This window comes from Megachile rotundata, chromosome 9, assembly GCF_050947335.1.
Source record: "Megachile rotundata isolate GNS110a chromosome 9, iyMegRotu1, whole genome shotgun sequence".
In the NCBI taxonomy this organism is placed as follows: domain Eukaryota; kingdom Metazoa; phylum Arthropoda; class Insecta; order Hymenoptera; family Megachilidae; genus Megachile; species Megachile rotundata.
Window position 1 is genome coordinate 3,438,941 of NC_134991.1, and position 19,994 is coordinate 3,458,934.

The 19,994-nt window shown below is 32.2% G+C and overlaps 1 protein-coding gene across 6 annotated transcripts in view; it reads left to right on the forward strand.

Moving 5' to 3' along the window:
- The window catches only part of kn (EBF transcription factor knot), a 203,680-nt gene that overhangs the window by 32,988 nt on the left and 150,698 nt on the right, over positions 1-19,994 (forward strand). For 5 of the 6 annotated variants that reach the window (XR_013039290.1, XR_013039289.1, XM_076535291.1 and 2 more), the window contains exon 4: positions 15,130-15,185. The exons of the other annotated variant lie outside the window; for it this stretch is intronic. Coding sequence is in view for 3 of the 5 variants with exons in the window: in XM_076535291.1 (XP_076391406.1) it covers positions 15,130-15,185 (56 nt within the window). In the remaining 2 variants the exon portion in view is untranslated. The remainder of the gene's footprint in view (positions 1-15,129; positions 15,186-19,994) is intronic. 6 annotated transcript variants of the gene reach the window in all.

The window sequence follows — 19,994 nt, forward strand, 5'->3', positions numbered from 1 at the left end:
TTCATTATGTTGATTATAAAAAACACTATCACTTCTTCCTCTTTCATTTTTTTCTAGTGCCAGTCATTTACGAGAAAAACGCTGGCTAGTAAATCGCTGAACACCCTGTATATCCTTTCGAATAAACATATTTAGTTATAATTTTGATACTGTCTAAATACAAAAAATTACAATTATCTTAACCGATTCCTTAATCGTTTGACCATTGGGCCTTTTATCGTATTTGCGAGAATGTCGTGTTCAAAGTGAATCAATTTGTAAACATATGATGTTCAAAGTTTCGGCCATTTGATAGTCCTATCCGAAGTGACGATGACGGGCCATCAACATTCCGCACAGACACCCAGTCTCTCAGGGCCACTAGAAATCTCAGGAACTTTCGAGGCCCGAACGCAACAGAGACATATTTTATGTCACTGGTTCGGGCTGGGTCCCGACAAAAAGACTCCAGCTTCCGTCCTGAAGAAGCATCGAAACGTCTGTGCGTGAGCGTTAGGGAAGGAAAGGAGAAACGTGGAGAAAAGAGGGTAGAAGAAGTCGATGATCCGAAGGTGGTCCGAGCAACAGAGAACTCCTCAAAAACATGCTCGTATTATGAACATATTAAAAAGTCGCAAGGCGCTATCTTTTGGCTCTCCAGTTCCATCGGTTTTTCACTCTTCGTACGTCAGAAACAACGCCAACCTCCCGTGATGCTTTCTTTATCTTCATTTCTTGTTGGTTCTCGTACCTCTTTCTCTCACCCGTTATCTTTCCCTTTCTCTTTACCGTCGTTTCATGCGACAGAACCTTCTTGCCTCCGCTGTTGCCAGCCGATCAATCAATGTGAGATTTTTGCGTTGGCAGAACTGACTGGAGGGGCCGAACTGCCATCTATGGACGCTAAACCATGTTGCCAACATCGTCCAACAAGAAACAACTAACTGTTGCAAACTATGGGATACCTATGGGTGGGTACTAGAAATGGGATCCAAGTACTTACGTACATTGCAAGAAGGTTAAAATCTGACTGTTAGTTAGCTTCGAGCACTATATCGAGTATCTTGAGAAAAGAAAAACGCTATTAGTAAGTAGCAGTATTTATTTGAACTTAAACGAGATAGAGATGATCCTTTTATGAGTATTTTCAACAACAGGACAGGCACGTTGGTCTCTCGCTTTATGTGTTACACTTTTTACACGTGCACCACACATACAGGTTTATACACGTGTCTCCATTTACGTCGCAAAAAATGTCTACGTTCATGCGGTACTTTTTTATGCGGTTTCAGTTTTACGCGACCAAGTACGATACGAAACAAATGGGTTCCTTTAACATCACATATTTGACGTTTCCGGATATAAACCAGATCATCATACCCATAGGAGTAAGCGAATTCCATTTTCACGATTGACAATTGCACGAAAAGACACTACGTGAATTTGAGATTTCGCATGAACGAAAGGAGCAGCATACTTTCAAAATGCTTCAAATATTTTTCACAAGCACATTTTTCGTATGTATAGCAGCGTGTATATATACTTTGTCAAAATACATATATACACGTTCAACCAGCTACAGTCGAATGTTTTATCAGTATTGCCCTATTCTTCTATCTTTTTCAATATATGGTTCACTAAAATCTACTTAGGTTTTCGAAGCAATGCATGTTCGAGTGCATACTAAATTATATTCTTTTTCTTTTAAGTCCTGATAATGTTAGACAACTATTGATCAATTAGTGGAATCAACCAAACTCGTTTATGTAAATAAAATCTTAATCAAGTTGAAATGATTCTCAATTGTTCGAAATCTTCAGAATCTGTACATTTCGGGTTCTTACAGTTAGTTTAATGATGTGTTTGGAAACTTCTTCGTCAATGACATTCGCAATATTGCCTGTGAACAGCGAGCTCTTTCCAAGCACTATCATGCAATTTCGTCTTATTCAGTATATTAGAGAACACGATTTTTCGACGTACAGTGGGACATATTTGTATGTTGGAATTCAAGGTAGAAGGTTTGTCCATCGGCTTATGTGTCAGTTAGGTTGCATACTGGCTCTTCTATTTGCAATTGCGGCTTACACAATGGGAATTTATGAAATAATAAACTTGAAATATTAAATTGCAGTTTCTAGAGTTTAACAATAAAAATCATATTGATTTGGAATCTACATGCATATAAAGTTGATCAATATTAAAAGTTCGTCTCATTTTTAGCTGATTCATAGTAACATTAAATAAAATGTATAATTAAATAAAAATTATACACATTGAATACGATAATAATACTACCACTTGAATTTTGCAATGTTTACATAAAGAATGCGTTATTGCAATTCTACAGAGAATTTTTATGTAATAGCACGAGGAGCTTTGAATGTATCTGGGAAATTCACAATTACTGTTATTAGTATTACAATAAACAATGAAGAATATCTAGAGTGTATACAGTTACATTAGCTTCTTATATTGAAGTATATTATTAAGCAACATTTCAATTTTAACAAAATAATGTTTCTTTTTATCATAATGTGAGTATGTAAACATGGCTTGAAACTTATGGTATTTTAAATTTAAAATGGCTAGTATGTTTCGAGGTATAGTTATCATGGAAAATATATGAGATCATTCAAAATGGAAATAACAAAACAATACTTGATACCTCAGTTATCGAATTTAGTAATAACTATTCCAGTAGCATCAATTAGTTGAAACTAATTAATATACAAGGGCAATAAAAAATCGTATGGTATATCAAAATGGTTCTTACATTTATATATTAATCTCTTAACTATAAATGGATGTAATTTAAGTTTTTTTACATGAAAACAAGTCTAGGGAAAGAAATCTTCAACAACTTGTTTCTATTTTTGAAAGATTCGATATGTAAATTTGAAAATTTGAAAATTTCTGAATTACCTGATTTCTAAATTTTCTGTTTCTCAAATTTTTCTAAACCCTTAACTTTTCAAATTTCTATCTGTTCACATTCCTAAAATTCCCTAAATACCAAAAGTTTTCAAATCGTTAATTCGAAATTCCAAATTTCTATATTTCCAAATTCTAAAATTCCAAATTTCTCTACTTCCTACTTCGATACTTTTATATTTTTCCAATTTCAAATTTCCAAACTCTAAAATTCCCAAGCTTCAAAATTTCAAATTCTTATGTTCCCAATATCCAGATCTTCAAATGTCAGTACTCTCAAATTCCCAAATTCCAAAGTTTCCTAATTTTTAATTTCTTGAGGTTGAAAGCTTCCAAATATCTAAAATTAGCTAATGATAAAATCTTCTCCCCTTATGTCGCCATGTTTTATAAAAAGGCTTACGATAATCATCAGTATATTTTGATAAATCAGTCACCAAATAACAAATTCCATTCATTAATCGATTTGAAAATACGAGATATTTTAAAAGAAACTTATACCTTTTCCTTAAAAAGTCATGTGGAAGGTGAATAGGATTTTGACAGCAGAAAATATATGTTTGCTTAATAACAGCATCTTTTTAGAAAATTTAATGCTTCAAATTTAATAGTGCAAATATTCTATTTCTTTGTTGATTTATTTTTCTTATATCATAACATAATCCTATGAGTTCTACCTTTGAAATTGCATATACAAGATATGGTACATGAAGTACGTAAACATCATTTCTATCAATGATAATACATCGTTTTTACGGTTGTCACAGAAGACGAAGATATTTAAGTGATCTATTTTATGAGAATTAGCCTAGCTGTTCGTTTGATAATGCCTCTTAAAACAAATTTACCAATCTGTAATGTAATTTATTGATTTTTAACTGGTATTCAAGGCATAATGTTTATATATTTACGAATTGTTAGCAGAGATGGCCATAAATACTTAAATAACAAATACAAACGACAGTCATTAATTTTACTTACATATGTATAAGCGTCACATGTATAATGTTATACCTTGAAAATCAAGTAAAATCAAGTGTACAGGTACACATACAAGTGTATATGTTGCAAAAACACAGTGTTTTTCACTACAAGTACATATTACTGAATTAAATTTGAGAAACATCGAATAGTCTAAAAAATATGCATACAGTTCCATTTAAAAAGCAGAACTTGATTTTCATATGTTTTAACGCCCAAAATATTTGTTTTTGCCGAAAATTTTCCTATGTTATCATTCTGTGTCCTCGTAAGCAATTTGTATTGTTACTGGTCATGAAATAGCGAGATTGTACCACTTTAACGCAAACACACTGTGTAACTGAAACTGTTCATAATTATCACCAGAATATTACCACCAAATGTTTACGCACTTATAATAGATCGACATCTGCAAACTGTTCGCAAATTATGTAATCTATAAGGTCCGCCGTCTACAAATTACTCGTGTTTTGTTTACTTTATAGACTTCGATATAGTATAAATGCATTCTCAGTTTAATTATTATTTATTAGTCTTGTTAAAAATTGGGGCAACAAAAGAAGTAACAAAAAAGAAGTAAAAATTCGAAGCAAACATCGAGATGTAACGGAGGTCCATACATCTCCTATTGGAGTGCCGCTTATGTCCTTTAAGAGTGGATCGGCAGATCGGCGCGGCTCTGATTTATGCCTCGATCTGGTCTTCTGTTCGAACTGCCAAGATGCACTCTATAAAAGTTTCATGCATGAAATGCTTTAGCCGCTCCGCTTTTATATCACCGAAGACAAATTGGTGCGAGTTTGCACGTCCCATCTTCTTTCGTTCTACTCTTTCGCGTTACGTAATCGTATCGGCACATTGTCACGTCACCGATCACTCGTCCGGCCAATAAATCTATAATTAAATAATAAATAAGGAACATAGTTTATCTGTCCAAGTGACGGCAGAGTTTCTCCGTATCAGGTTCTACTTCTTTTTGTGATCGCTCTCTCCTTCAGTTTCTTCTTTTCCTTGTCATTCTTTCGTTCTTGTTCTTCGTTCTCTTTTCCGATGTCCTTGCACTCTTAAGAGATGGACAAAGAGAAACGAGACGCGCAAATAGAGTGAACGGGTAAGTTATACGCGAAGAGTATTAACGGCTGGTAAGAATGCCGATCGAAGGAATAAAATGGGTGGTGTTCGCTTCTTCGATGAGTTCTTGTATAGATCGAAGTTGGTTGCCTAGTTATGCTAATACGAACGGATCTATCTGACTCTTCTCAGCAGGACTTAGCACGCGATACTGCTTCTTGCGTTCGCTTCTTTCTTCTTCCTTTTGCTTTTATTACCACGGTTCCAAGCCAGTGATCACGAGTTACCAATGTCTGTGATAAATGTACACACGCTTACGTGACACGTCACTAACTCGTGCTGGTAATCGTGATTCTTTAAGATGCATCGACGAATCCGATCGAGGGTGATTTTATACGGAATCTTCTTTACATACCCGAGACTTCGAGAATGGAGGCAATCTTACTTAGCCAGTGAACCGGATACCTTTTGCGTAATACTGCATTCCTTCATTACCACGGTGCATCGAATCGATATAAAAATTTGGAACATTTTAAAAACCATTGTGTAGTATTGCCTTTTATGATAACAGCGGAAAACTAGATGACTACACGGCGACATACGATTCTTGGAAAATTAAAAAAAAATTATGTATTAATTGAAATGCAATTTTTATTATACAGGTGCTCAGGTCCAGTTAAATACACTTTGGTAAATATTATTTTTTTGTTATAAAGAGATGAAATTTTATTCGGAGGGATGTTTGTTTGTAATTAATCATAACTATTTATAAATAAATGAACATTAGTCTTTTTTTAAAATTTATATTAATTTTCTGAATCTCATACGTTGAATACATGAATACTGCACATTAGGATTCCATTATTTGTATCCTGAATGAAACTTGTAGATACATTGTACCTTGATCTTCATTAACTGCGATGTAAGGCAGTTTTTAAACGAAAATTATCGGTACTGGATCGGTCGCGGTGGCAGAATTCCTCCGCCGTCACTATCTCCCGAACCTTCATTACTGGATTTTTATTTATGGACTTACGTTAAGTCTATTGTGTATAGTGATGCAGTAATAAGTCCCGAACAATTACTGTAACGTCCCGCGGTTCTAGGGTCGTTACATTACGACAAAAAGTTATTATGGCGTTTGAACAATTAAAGTTGCATAATGGAATGTTAGAACACGTTCGTAGAAATTTGTTAAGAGTATTATTATGTATGCAACAACATGGAAATCGTTACCAGCAATTTATGAACTGACAATGAGCGGAATTACTCCTGAATATTATAGCCCTAATTATCGATATATTCTAGGTACATATATTGTGTATCCTTATAAAAGGGAATAAAGATAGTTTACAACGAAGTCTGTCAAGCCGAATGTAGACAAAGTGCTCGCGAACTCGACAAGTTTTCAAACTTATTTTTCTCGAAAACAAAGACACATGTGAACAAATTTTCGACTTATTTTTTTATGTAGAATTATCTTCTTTTCGGTTGTACCACCAGTTATGGGACACCCTGTCTAGTTACCGATGGGCTTATTTATTTATTGAGATCTTACTTTACTCCGCATTAGGTGCTGTTTCATATTGCATGCTCCTATCTACGTACCCTAACAGCGAAGTAGTAATGGCGCGGAGATCAACTTGTTGTGGTATTATTAAGTTGTGGCATATTAAATATTCGATTTCAAGCAATTTGAAACGATATAATAACACAAAATAGATATGGTAAAATAGCATTTATATTTTAATAGTTTAAAAATTAAGATATTATAAATCATTAGCGATTTTAGTGTAAACAGATTGTCTGTCACAGAACCTGTCTTATTACAATAACATTAATAAATAATCTTTGCTTCATCAAACTTTAAATTTTAAATTGACGATTTGCAACGATTAGTATCGTTAATATCAAATCACTAATAATTCAACAATCTACTTCAGTTTTGCGAGAAGATTCAGAAAATGTTAGAACTTCAACAATAATAACAAAACAGTCACTTAAAAGCTTCGCTGTAGATCATAGAAGAAACTTGAGAACTCGAAGAACAGGATATAAATGCGTGCTCTAATAATTACGACCAACATTCCACTCTAACGACAAGAATCCTTCCTGATCGGTCACAAAACCAGCAAGAATTGATCGTCATTGTTTTCCAATCAAGCCGTATAATCGACGTTCCATTGTACGCGGTAAATCCTGACATCGGTACTCTCGAACCGGATATAGAGACCGGTAAAACCGACGGAACACGCGACTAACTTCTGGTAAAGCCACGACGGTTTCTCCAGGTAATTTGTGAGCTAGTTTCGAGCGTAGTATCGTAATCCATGGTAACGTTATGCGGTGCGAGTCTGGCCCCATAGGTAGCCGCCGGGTCTGGGAGTCTTATGTCGGGATTACTTGGCTTACCGGACACACGAGGCCGGAAGCCACGAGGGTGCCTGTCCAAAATACTCTCCAGGATTACCCGTTGTTTCCTCAGTAAGATAGAAACTATTCCGAAAACTTGCTACCTAGGAATGTGTGTAAACATTGCTTATCTATAATGGTTAGTAAACGATATGATGCATACTGAAGTATGATCACGCAACAAAATTACTCGAATTAATAAACTGTGAAATTAATCTGTCGCTAATGGTGGCAATTTTGTGTAATTACAACCTCCTGTCAACTTTAACGAGAGATTACACTCCCTATTATTCATGAACTAAGGATCGAGTTGCGTAAGTCTTGCTACGATTAACATCATCCAACCTTTCGTTATAAGTTCAGACCCTGTGTTGATTATCAGAATATTTATATACATCCGGAAGTTTTAATATTTAATATTTAATACTTAATACATAATATTTATATTTAATACACTTAATATAACATATATGTATATGTGACACTTGAATATTCATACGAACTCATCATCTGCATTACAGAGTATGCTCAAATTATTTTACTCAAAGTTCCATATTTTATAACTTTAATGAATGGAATAGTAGATACTTTTATTGTTATGTTGTAATATGTTATTTTTACAATATAAATAATATAAAATACATTGTATATTTCGTTATAATGTATTATTTCTTAAGAATAATACATGTAATTAAAAACAAAAATTGAATATTTAAACATAAGTCAAACACTATATCATACACGGAAATAGAATTATTTGATCATTTTTCATACCACCTTTATGTATTTATCATCTTAACACTAGATTGCCTAAGGCAGTCATTTTGACTGCTTTCCAATTTCAATTAGAAAAACAATTGTGTATAGAATGACACAGCTTCTTAGAATTTTGTGACTTTTGTACAACATATAAATGCGTTTATTAATAATTGTAGTTACCTCCCCCCTCCTTCATTTCCGGTATATATATATGTGTTATACCTACAGTCGGTCACGAAAATATTCGGACACCACTATAGTTTTGACTATTATAGTCCGTATTTCAGAAGTGTATACAATAGGAACAAAAAAAAGGTTTACATATGTTACTATGCAGTGTGTAGTTAACAAAAATATAAGAGATATTTATATACGATTAGTGTTTACAAAAATAATTAAACAAAAATGGTAAGTATGCTTATTTTCATATCACGAAAATATTCGGACACTTGCCGTACTTCTGATGTTTCCAGGTTCCAAGAACTGACTGAAATAATGTTTGTAAACATATCATTCATACTATGTACAGAGTACGTTATAGATCGAATATTTGTCAGTCTTGTTCAAAATTTATGCGAAATGGGACGCAAAAGTGCGAATACGTCGTTTAATATGCGACAATTAGTAATTTTTCATCGGCAAAAGGGGAAATCAATTCGGAAAATTGCGGATATATTAAACATTAGTAAGAGCACGGTATGGGATATTGTGCGACGTTATGAAAATGAAAATAGAATTGAATCTATCCCTCAAAGTGGACGCAAACTGATCCTCAATACTCGGGACAAACGCTCGATAATTAGAAGAATCAAATGTGATCCTCGGATAAGTGCTCCAAAGTTAGCAGCTGAATTAAATAAGAAAAGCTCGGAAAAAGCCGTATATTAACGCGAACAACCGAAAGAAGAGACTGAATTTTGCAAAAAACTATATTTCGAAAGAAAGTGAGTGGTGGGAAGATGTAATTTTCGCGGACGAGTCCAAGTTTAATATTTTTGGAAGCGATGGAAGGATTAGAGTATGGCGGAAATCGAAAGAAGAACTAAATCCGAGACATTTGCAGCCGACTATGAAACACGGTGGTGGTTCTGTGATGGTGTGGGGCTGAATTTCGACCCATGGAGTAGGAGAATTAGTTTTTATCAACGACATGCTCGATAAAAACAGATATCTGCACATTTTGTAAAACAATTTTAAAAAAAGTACTCATAATATGGGACTACAAAGTGGGATAAAATTTTATCAGGATAACGATCCAAAGCATAAATCGCGTATTGTGCAAGAATTCTTATTATACACTTGCAAGAATGTCCTCCACCCACCACCGTAATCGCCAGATGTAAATCCCAATGAAAATTTATGGGATGAATTAGATCGTCGAATTCGAACAACTCCCATAAACACAAAAGATGAACTAAAAAGACGGTTGCAAGAAGAATGGCTACGTATTGGGCAAGATTATTTAAAAAAAATAATTTGTAATATGCCAACGCGATTACGGCATGTCATAAAACGCATGGGATATCCAACAAAATATTAATTTTTAAAAACAAGATTTATAAATATTATTATAAACATAGTTTTCATGGTGTCCGAATATTTTCGTGACATGAAAATAAGCACACTTACCATTTTTGTTTAATTATTTTTGTAAACACTGATCGTAAATAAATATCTCTTATATTTTTGTTAACTACACACTGTATAGTAACATATGTAAACCCTTTTTTTGTTCCTATTGTATACACTTCTGAAGTACGGACTATTATAGTCAAAACTATAGTGGTGTCCGAATATTTTCGTGACCGACTGTATATTGCCCCAAAGCAGTCAAAATGAATCAAAGTTTCAGTCTTTCTAGTGTTAAATACGTAAAAATACAGTATTGAATACTAATCCGAGTAGTAATCTAGTACCAAGTATAACGTCGCATCGCTTAAATTGAAATTAAGGTTTGCGTCCAACTACTAACAGAGACCCGAAATATAGAACATTACCATTTATTCTAGAACGTATAAAATATTAATAACACTGTAAAACGAAATTTAGAAATTTAGAAATTTAGGAATTTAGGAATTTAGGAATTTAGGAATTTAGGAATTTAGGAATTTAGGAATTTAGGAATTTAGGAATTTAGGAATTTAGGAATTTAGGAATTTAGGAATTTAGGAATTTAGGAATTTAGGAATTTAGGAATTTAGGAATTTAGAAATTTAGAAATTTAGGAATTTAGGAATTTAGGAATTTAGGAATTTAGGAATTTAGGAATTTAGGAATTTAGGAATTTAGAAATTTAGAAATTTAGAAATTTAGAAATTTAGAAATTTAGAAATTTAGAAATTTAGAAATTTAGAAATTTAGAAATTTAGAAATTTAGAAATTTAGAAATTTAGAAATTTAGAAATTTAGAAATTTAGAAATTTAGAAATTTAGAAATTTAGAAATTTAGAAATTTAGAAATTTAGAAATTTAGAAATTTAGAAATTTAGAAATTTAGAAATTTAGAAATTTAGAAATTTAGAAATTTAGCTGTTTATGGATTCGAAAATTGGCTGATTTGAAGATTTAGAAATTAACAAATTTTGGACGTTTGATAAACGTTGATATTTAAAAATTATAAGCTTGCACTTTGAGGTATTTGTAGTTTAATTGAATCACCACTGTCTGCAGCATGTTTTACAAATATCTAATTGCTCAAGAAGACATTTAATTAGTTTCGAAGTCAATGTGCGGATAAAACATACACGATTAGTTACGAAATAAAACAGCATCCCTATGACCTTTAAAAGCTCTGCAACCAAGATAAGTTGGATCTCATATTAGGAGAGATCTCCATGTTGGGTAACTTTACCCTAAGGTACCTTACAAACTGGTCACACGTGAGACTTCTCATACTCAATTAACTAATACTCAATTATTGAGTCAGGTGTTGTTTTTATAATCTTAACTCCTTTACATACAATTTATTTGTCAGATGCCTTAGCCCTCGCTAATTATCAATTGCTATAATATTAAAATAAATAAAAAAAGGTAAAATGTCATATCGATTTTTCATTTAACGATCCTTGAATATACAAATCATAATTGGCCTTCTACTTCTGCTTAAAGTGTATTGGCAATTCGAATAAGATTTATTTATAACTTACATTTGATTCATATAGTTTATATTAATTAATAACAAAAATTTCTTATAGACACAAAAACGTTAAATTTACAAGAAATGTATGTAAATTCCAATAAAAGTTATGTCCGTTTTACAGTCAGCAAATCTTAACGAAGCGAATTATAATTGGATTTAACTTTCGAATTGATGCATATTCAAAATCCGTGTAAGATTTATCACCGTTGAAGTGCGAGTGCGTCATGAGTCAGACTTGTCAAAGTATGGCAAGGGGTTAATTAACAACAAAAGTTTCTTAAGAATTGATGAAAGGTACCGGTTATAAAAAATGTTGGGGTATACAGCGGTGGTGTAATTAATCAGCCATAACAACACGTCCATGAATCAAGAGGTATCCGTTTAGGCGGCGTTTAAGTTCCTCGAAGCGGCGAAAACGGCTTGTTTCGCGTAACTAAAGTCTTAAAAATAATTAACGCACTACACGTACAAGAATTTGCCTTGCTACCATGGTTCATTGCATAGCGATCTGCTCGGTAAAGTCGGTACTCGAGTGGGTACAAAGTACGGGTTGGGCCCATGCAAAAACAACGGAGATTGTGCATACGTCCCCGGGGATGCGATCGGGCCCGCTTACCTCGTCGTCAGCCTTAAATGCTCCTTAATATGTATGTTTTTCTGCGACAGATCCTTTCAGCGGCGCCGAACTTGTCAGAATTCGGACTCGTTTCCGTATTCGTCGTATTCCATGCACATCCGTAGCAAATGCCTGCGCGCAACGCTCTTAACTTAATGGGGCCTTCTTACCGTATCATTGAAAAACACTTGGGCTAAATTAAATAAAGAGCAGCGTTGTCTTTATATTAACCTAAGAAAAAACACTACACGAAACTGTCTTCGGTTCCAAAAAAGGGCATAACTACAGCCCCTGGACATCGAATTAGGACCACTCAATATTTTCAACAGTTTTCGTGTTTTTAACCAAATCGAATGGCTTTAGAGAACTTTTGTAAAGAGGTTTATTAGTGTTAGAACTACCAACCGGTTGGAATGACTGGTTCCAGGTCTCACATTTTAAATTGCACACTTTTGTTCACGTGTTTACATCAAAATGTCTGATATATCTTGAAACTATGAATGGGTACATAGTTCAGTATGTATTGATTTAATTTTCCACTTCATTTTTCAATTAAATAAGTGTACATTTAATACTGGTGGTTCTAATATTATTCATTAACTCGCTTCAAAACAATATGTACGTGTGAAGGTGTTACAACTATAGCGTCGGTGATGTGAATTTTATTTTGTAGAGGGAGGAAGACAAGTAGAGGAAATATATAAAGTTGATCCTTTTAAGTTCACACACTTTAGAATTTTCAAATATCAAGCTTCTACATATTAGTTTTTAAATATTACAATTTTTAACATTCTAAATTTACAAGTTCTAACTTGCCAAATTTTTGAACCTTAAAATTTAAAAATACTCGAATTTCTAAACTTACAAAACTTTCAAATTTTTTAATTAAAACATTTTTAAATATTGCATATTCCAAATTTTTAAGTTTACAGACTCTAAATCTTCTGATTTCTAATTTCCACAAATACTCAAGTTTCTAAAGTTGAAAATCCTAAATCGCCAATTTTTTGAATCTCTAAATTTCCAAATTTAGAAATTTCTTCATTTCTAAACATACAAGATTACATATTTTTTTAAGTTTCCAAATATCCAAATTTCAAATGTTCTCGATTTGAAAATTTTTAAGTTAAAGAGCTTGCATGTTTAGTAACTAAATATCAACAAGTGATGGAACCACGTAGATTTGTTTCCGCTTGTATGCTGTATGGTAATAAATAAACATAGTGCGGAAGTTTTTAATCTAGATTTCTCGAATGTACAGGTTAATAATTTATATTGTAAATTGTTATACTACTTTTTTATATGGTGCTATTTTATCAAGGCCTATATATTTTTATTATTGTATCAAATATAAAAAATCGTTGTTTATAAATTGAGTAGCATGGTAACTGCTAACATATAGTGAAGTGTTTTAAGTAAATAGACTCTAAAAGTGTTGTATTAAATTTGGCGATTCAGGAATTTTATAATTTCCATTGTTGTATAAAAATCAGTTGTATAAATTAGGAACAATAAATAATAAAATATTATAATTATCTGTATATTGAATAATAATTTAAGTAATTAAAATGATAGATCTTAACAATTATGCTATTTGCAATATAGTCGTCAGAAAATTAACATTCTTGCAGATGATTCTGATTCGATGGATATAAAATGTACTCGTTTGCTGATATTGCTCTCTGCTGTACTTAATTCTTTTAATCCCAAGTTATTTCCATAATTCAGTGGCGCTGCGGTCAGGTATGATGTAACACGTTCTACCGTAATTAAATTATAATATGCCGTTTGCCACCAATATACAGATATTTTTGTATTTACTTTCAAATCATACTCATTTTCTATAACTAACATATTTTTCTGCACAACTATGTGTAATTTCAGTTTAATAAATTAAAATATGCAAATAATGGAAACTGCATGGGTACAGAATAAGTTTACAGCTGAGTTAATGATTGTAAAGCCAGCACATTAATTTTCTGTTTTACAATTCTATATTAAGTCAGATAAATGCTTCATAAACATTTAAATTTCAAATGTGTTTGATACCATTCCTTCTTTGTTAAAAAAGGAATGATTAGTTGTATTAGTATTATAATTAGTAAGAAACATCGGTTTTTGTGTTACATTATAAACAAGAAAATATTGTTATGCAAATTTATTTTGTTATACAAAAAAGAAATGAGAAAGAATAGTATACTATCTTATTGCGAAGCATTCAATGTGTTTAAATTTATATTCTATTCTTTGTACGTGATAAGAAACAATTATTACAAGCCGTCCCATCTAATTCTGCTATCTTTCATTATTTAATTAATTGTCAAAACTTACGTGTCAGAGATTTTGTTGTATATTTGAGTAGGAATTAGGTTATAGGAATAAAGTTATCCGAAAATTGTATTTTTCGAGATTTCCTAGTCTCTGTTTTCAAAATGAAACTGTATCTATATCCTTTTTTATATAAACAGATTATTTAAATTATTTCGAATATTTATCTATGTACTTACATTTGCAGCAGAAAAAGTACAGTGACTAAAAGACTACAATATATAAGATATTTTAAATTTAAATACGAAAAATTTGATATAAATAGAAATCTTTAACAAATTATTTATTTTTTCTATATTGTATCTTAATTACGTTTCTATAAATTATAAATTTCTTTATAATTATAAGTTTCTATAAATATAAATTTAAGCTAAATTTTAGACTTAAATTTTAGATTAGTTTTAAGTAGATAATTTAAGTATGATGACAATTCGGAAATTACAAATAAACTATTATTTAAAAATGGAAAATGATAAATTCGTTTCTCATATATAATTTTATACATAATAATAAAATATATAATAGTACTGGATTCATTTCGTGCGTTTCGGTTTTAAAACAGGGGTTACATTTATCTAGGTATTAGTAGATACTCTAGTAATACTAACTTTACAAAGTTTACGAAATATATGTTCTTCAACCCCTATATATTTCATTCACCTACTTGTTTCCTTTTTGCCAAAATATTTCGTATCTATTCAATAGCATCTCTTTCTCTTTTCGATATTCTTCTTGCGTCTATATTTACCTTTTCCTGGTTCTTGCACTCCTTTATTGTGAGAATTATAGATAACAGAATTAAAGCTGCTTTTACTTTAATGGGTTAATTAATATTTTGATATATATAAGCACAAATAAAAAATTCATACATATTCACGTGAAACTTAAAGTTCTTCTATCATTGTTACAGGTGTTAGACAGGTGCAGGATATTTACGTGAGACTCATCGACTCTGCGACGAAACAGGTAAAGTTCAGTGCCCTTTTTAATAAATATATCATATTTATTATGGTCGTGAAAATAATACAATATTTAAAGGATGTTAATTGATAAACTAACAATGAATAAAAGAAAGCAAAATCGGGATTGGTTAACAAGTTTTATATAAATAATTTGAATACAAATTATACGTATTTATAGAAGAAAGTTACAGATGAAAGTTACAGGATTTATAGAACGCAAAAATATTACCAGTAATTGACGAACAAAACCACGCTAGTAAAAATAATTAATTAATTCGCGAATATAATATTTCTTGTGAGAGCGAGTCAGATACGTCTTGCTTCTTTAATCGACAAATTTATAATGAATATTCGGACCTCGCTCAAGCAATGTTCGCGACACGCTCGGGCCTTTCCGACTTTCCTCGAATTCTACTCTTATCTACCATAGCGGCTTTGCTCCTGGACCAGCCTAAAGGTCCCGCTTGGCGGTTCTCCGTCCACTGTCCCTTATTACCGGAGATTTTCGACATCTCCTACTCTGGACATACTTATACAATTTCACTTAAAAACTAAATAAAACTAAATAATTCTACGATAAGTCTTTAACAAAGAATTCAGTGTATATAATAGTTTTACAACTTTTCGCGATTTGATCTATATTATGTGTGCGTTAACGCAAATTTATGGATTCATTCTCACTGTTTTCATCAAACCTATCTTTTTCGTAATATAAAGTTTTGTAATGTGGTATTAAGCGATTTAATTTAAGTGTTACAGAACAATTAACGATTGCAAATACAATTTTCAGACATTTCTCTTTTTATCAGGTTTACGTCCAGTTTTAGTAAAAGACTGGTTAAAAGCAAACATTTAACAATGCCAATGTAAGGATAGATGTCCAATATTTTTTATTTTTTTGTTATGAAACTTTTAAGCTTGAACTTCGAGCTTTATATTGAAGTGGTTGCGTGGATTAATTAACTTAAATAACTTAACTACTTTATTAAATTAAACATTTAACTATTTACAGACGAAAGTAATTAACTATGAACTAGGAACTATAACTATAATTATAAATTATAAAATCCGACTTAGTACAAGTATTTGCAAACGCGCGTTGTTGAACTTCGAAGCTTTTGGAGTGAGAGCTGGACATCGACTGACTGATTGATCGCGAACCGGCCAATTTATATAGTCAATTGTCCTGGCCACGCGAATGCTTCTCCACGCTCGCGCCGTATAGCGAGCGTTCGCGAATGTTCTTTCATGCTCGTGCCGCATAGCGAGCGTTCGCGCGCGTGTCGAGAATTTTCGGCAGCGGTCCGCCACAATATAAATTAAATATTTACTTTCAACTAACGATTGGTGATTTTGGAAATTTACTGGTTTAATCGATGATAATTTCGATATACGCGGATTTCTGGGAATCCTATTTACAGTGTACATCGGGAAATAGATATATTTAAAAAATTAAAATTAAAAGGTATTTAAAATTAAATTGAAATCGTAAGTAATAAATTAACAGATAGTCCACTAAAGTTCCGAAATAGTGTAAAAAATGTTAAAACCGCCACTTTTCAATTAAATTCGTACCGTTGAATTTGAATTGTAAAGAATGGTTTTATTTATACTACAAATTATAATTACTTCATCATCAAAAGATGCCAGCAATCGAAATTAATACATTATTTCGTAACTCTGATTAGAGGATCTCTATAAACTAAAATTTGACTCCAACATTCTGTAAAATAGACTCGCGATTTCCTAGCGATCCTTTTATATTCAAGATATGAACGGAAACAATCTTTTATATTCGTATAAGTGTAGTTTAACGCATAGTTCAGTCGTTTGTCTCTGAAAGATATTCAAGCTCACGACAACTTGGATCCGATTAATAAAAGGAATTGAGGAACGGTCTCTGCCGACGCAAGGCCACCGCAGCTTAGTAATTTAATCAGCTAAAACTAACATCAGCTCTGTTTCCCCAACCCTCTTCGTTCTCGGTCGCCTCTTTCTTCTCCCTACTGCTCTTCTTACCTCCGTAACCGACCAACCCCAAGATAATTTAATCTGCTAAAATGGTGCAGGTACCTATAGGCACTTACGAGCCGGGGGACGCGACACGAAACAAAATAATTCAAAAAGGTAACTATATCTCTTGCACAATAGACATACAGGTATATACTATGAAATTCACTTTACTTCATCTTATGTACAGTGAGTCGCAAAAGTATTTATACCCTTTCAATTAATGAATTGTCACGCATTGTTCGTAATCTGTTTTAAGGTTAATTTTTTAAATTATGCCGTGAACCTGGTTTAAAACTGCATTTGCGCACCATTTTTTCTGTGAGACAAGAATTTTAAATGTACTATAGTTTATTTTTTGATGGTATACTTTGAGACCTTCTTTATAATTTTTAAATGAAAACTTTTATCAACACGTTTTATAACAGTATCTATAATATCAAAATTTGTTAGAAGGAAATAAGAAATTATAATTGAAAATTGTGGAGAAAAATGGTATAACGGAATGAAAATTCCAATGTCATAAATACATCTTTGTACACATCGAACAAAGCCTGTCTTGTTTCTAATTAGACGATATTAAGTTATTCTAATCAGACAAAGAATATGCGAACCTCACGCATCTATACTTAATAATTATAATCGATTCGTAGAAAATTCTTTAGAATTTATATAAAATCTTGAACAGTATTACCTTGGCAAAGGTTACCTAAACGTTTCTTAAGAATATAAATATATTTCAATTGATATAAATATACTCGACAACAACGTCATTGCGGCTAGTAACCGAATAGGTAGATGCAGCCTTAAAATTACGTTAAACATAATGGTGTCCATAAAAATAAAGTTCCGGGCTTTGTAGTAAAATTCCTATTGATATAAGTGTCACATGAAACCGTTTTCTTTGTAATTTAGTATCTGTCGATAAATACATATATTGAAACATCACGGAAGCAAAGGTGGAGTATATTATGACACAATTATGTTGAGCTCAATGTCATAAAGTTTTAGCCAATACATGACCTTACTTGTCATTTCTAATAAAATTAAATAAACAGTTTGTGTCTTATGGAGATCTTATTATTTATAGATACACAATGGCTTTTAATACATCGCACTATTTCATTGAAAATTTAATAAAACATGCTATAGTACAAAAATTGGCGTAACCAAGATTTTTAGCGTCGGCCTGATCATAGAGCTCTACTACTGATATAAACAACCTGTAATAAGCATGAGAAAATATTTTTTAGAAACCTGGAAATTCAAAAATTATAGAACATTAGTTTAGAGAATTTAGTACTTTAAACGTTCGGAAATTTGTAACTTTTGGAAACTTTGCAACTATGAGGGATTTTTAACTTTGAAATTCAGACACTCAGAAATTTGGGAATTCAGAAAATTAAGAAAAATTGAAAATTTGATAACATCAAAATTTAGGAAATTTAGAAACTGGAAATTGAAGAATTTTTAAATTTATGAATTTGGCCGTTTCAAAATGTCAGTATTAAAGAATTCTTTAATTTGTAAATTTTGAAATATAGGTGTGTGAGCACTATAAATTTCTGTGAATTTTGAAATTCCAGAATTTGGAAATGGATGTGGTAAGTCCAGAATTAGAAAATCTAAACATTTGTCTATTTAAGAATTAGCAGATTAGAAAATTCGAAAATTTGAGAATTTTGAAACAGAAGAATTTAGAAAATTTTAATTTAGACATTTTGGAATTTGGAAATTTCAAGACTTTTTAGTCAGGAATTTTGGAAATTCTGTAATTTGTAAATTAAGAAGTCTAGAAATTTTAGAATTCAGCATCAGAGAATTCTGGAATTCCAGAATTTGGCGTTTGAGAACTTTATATATTATAACTCCTACAACTTTATTATATAGAAGTTTGTTGATTTGGTAATTCATACAAACGCTACATATCAACGACTGATATTAACTTTTCTACTGATATCAACGACCTACATTATGCAATAAAAAGTAATTTTTAGAAATTACGTTATGAAACGTTATGAATTAACAAATTTGGAAATCTGAAAGTTTGAGACAGCAAAAAGAGTTTGTTTATTTTTCGTTAGCCATTGAAGGGTGGTTCACAGGAATGCTTAGTAGTCGAAACAACGCCCTCGAACACATAGAGGCATTATCGTGATCGTGATCGGGGTATTTGCGTTTAATCGAAGGTTATGATCCTTCTTTGCACACTATCGGTGCACCAGGATCTACGCTACTGTGTACAGGGTAACAACACGTGGTTCGCGGACCGTGCGCAGGGTTCGCCACGTGGCGCAGATAACAGAATGGAGCAGACGCACGCCGGTGGCTGTATCCCGTAGGGGTAGGAATCAACCCCCCGGAAAATTAAGTGCTTGTAGCTCAAATGATAACACTCTCAGCGGCGGGAACGCGTCACTATGACTACTTCGGAAGAGTTCCATCGTGCGGAAACAGTAACCATGAGGAATGAAGCGCGAGAACTTAACGGATTGATGTGTCATAAGATTCGCGTCAATAACGCTGGTGTTAACAGATTGTTCATTAATTATAATTACACTGTTCTACAATCTTTAATTCAAATAACTAGTTAGTGAATTATATAGTATTTGCAACTATATATAAATGTGTAAATCCTTTTAAAGGAGTGTTTTGAACAAACTTAGTGGCAAGGAGAAAATAAAATTGGAAATAGTTCGTGTTTTGTTCGAGGTTCTTATTGCTTTAGATCTGTGTTGGAAATTTCAGATTGTTTAGGAGATTCTTAATGAAATTTCATGAAACATAACTTCCTTTTAGGTCG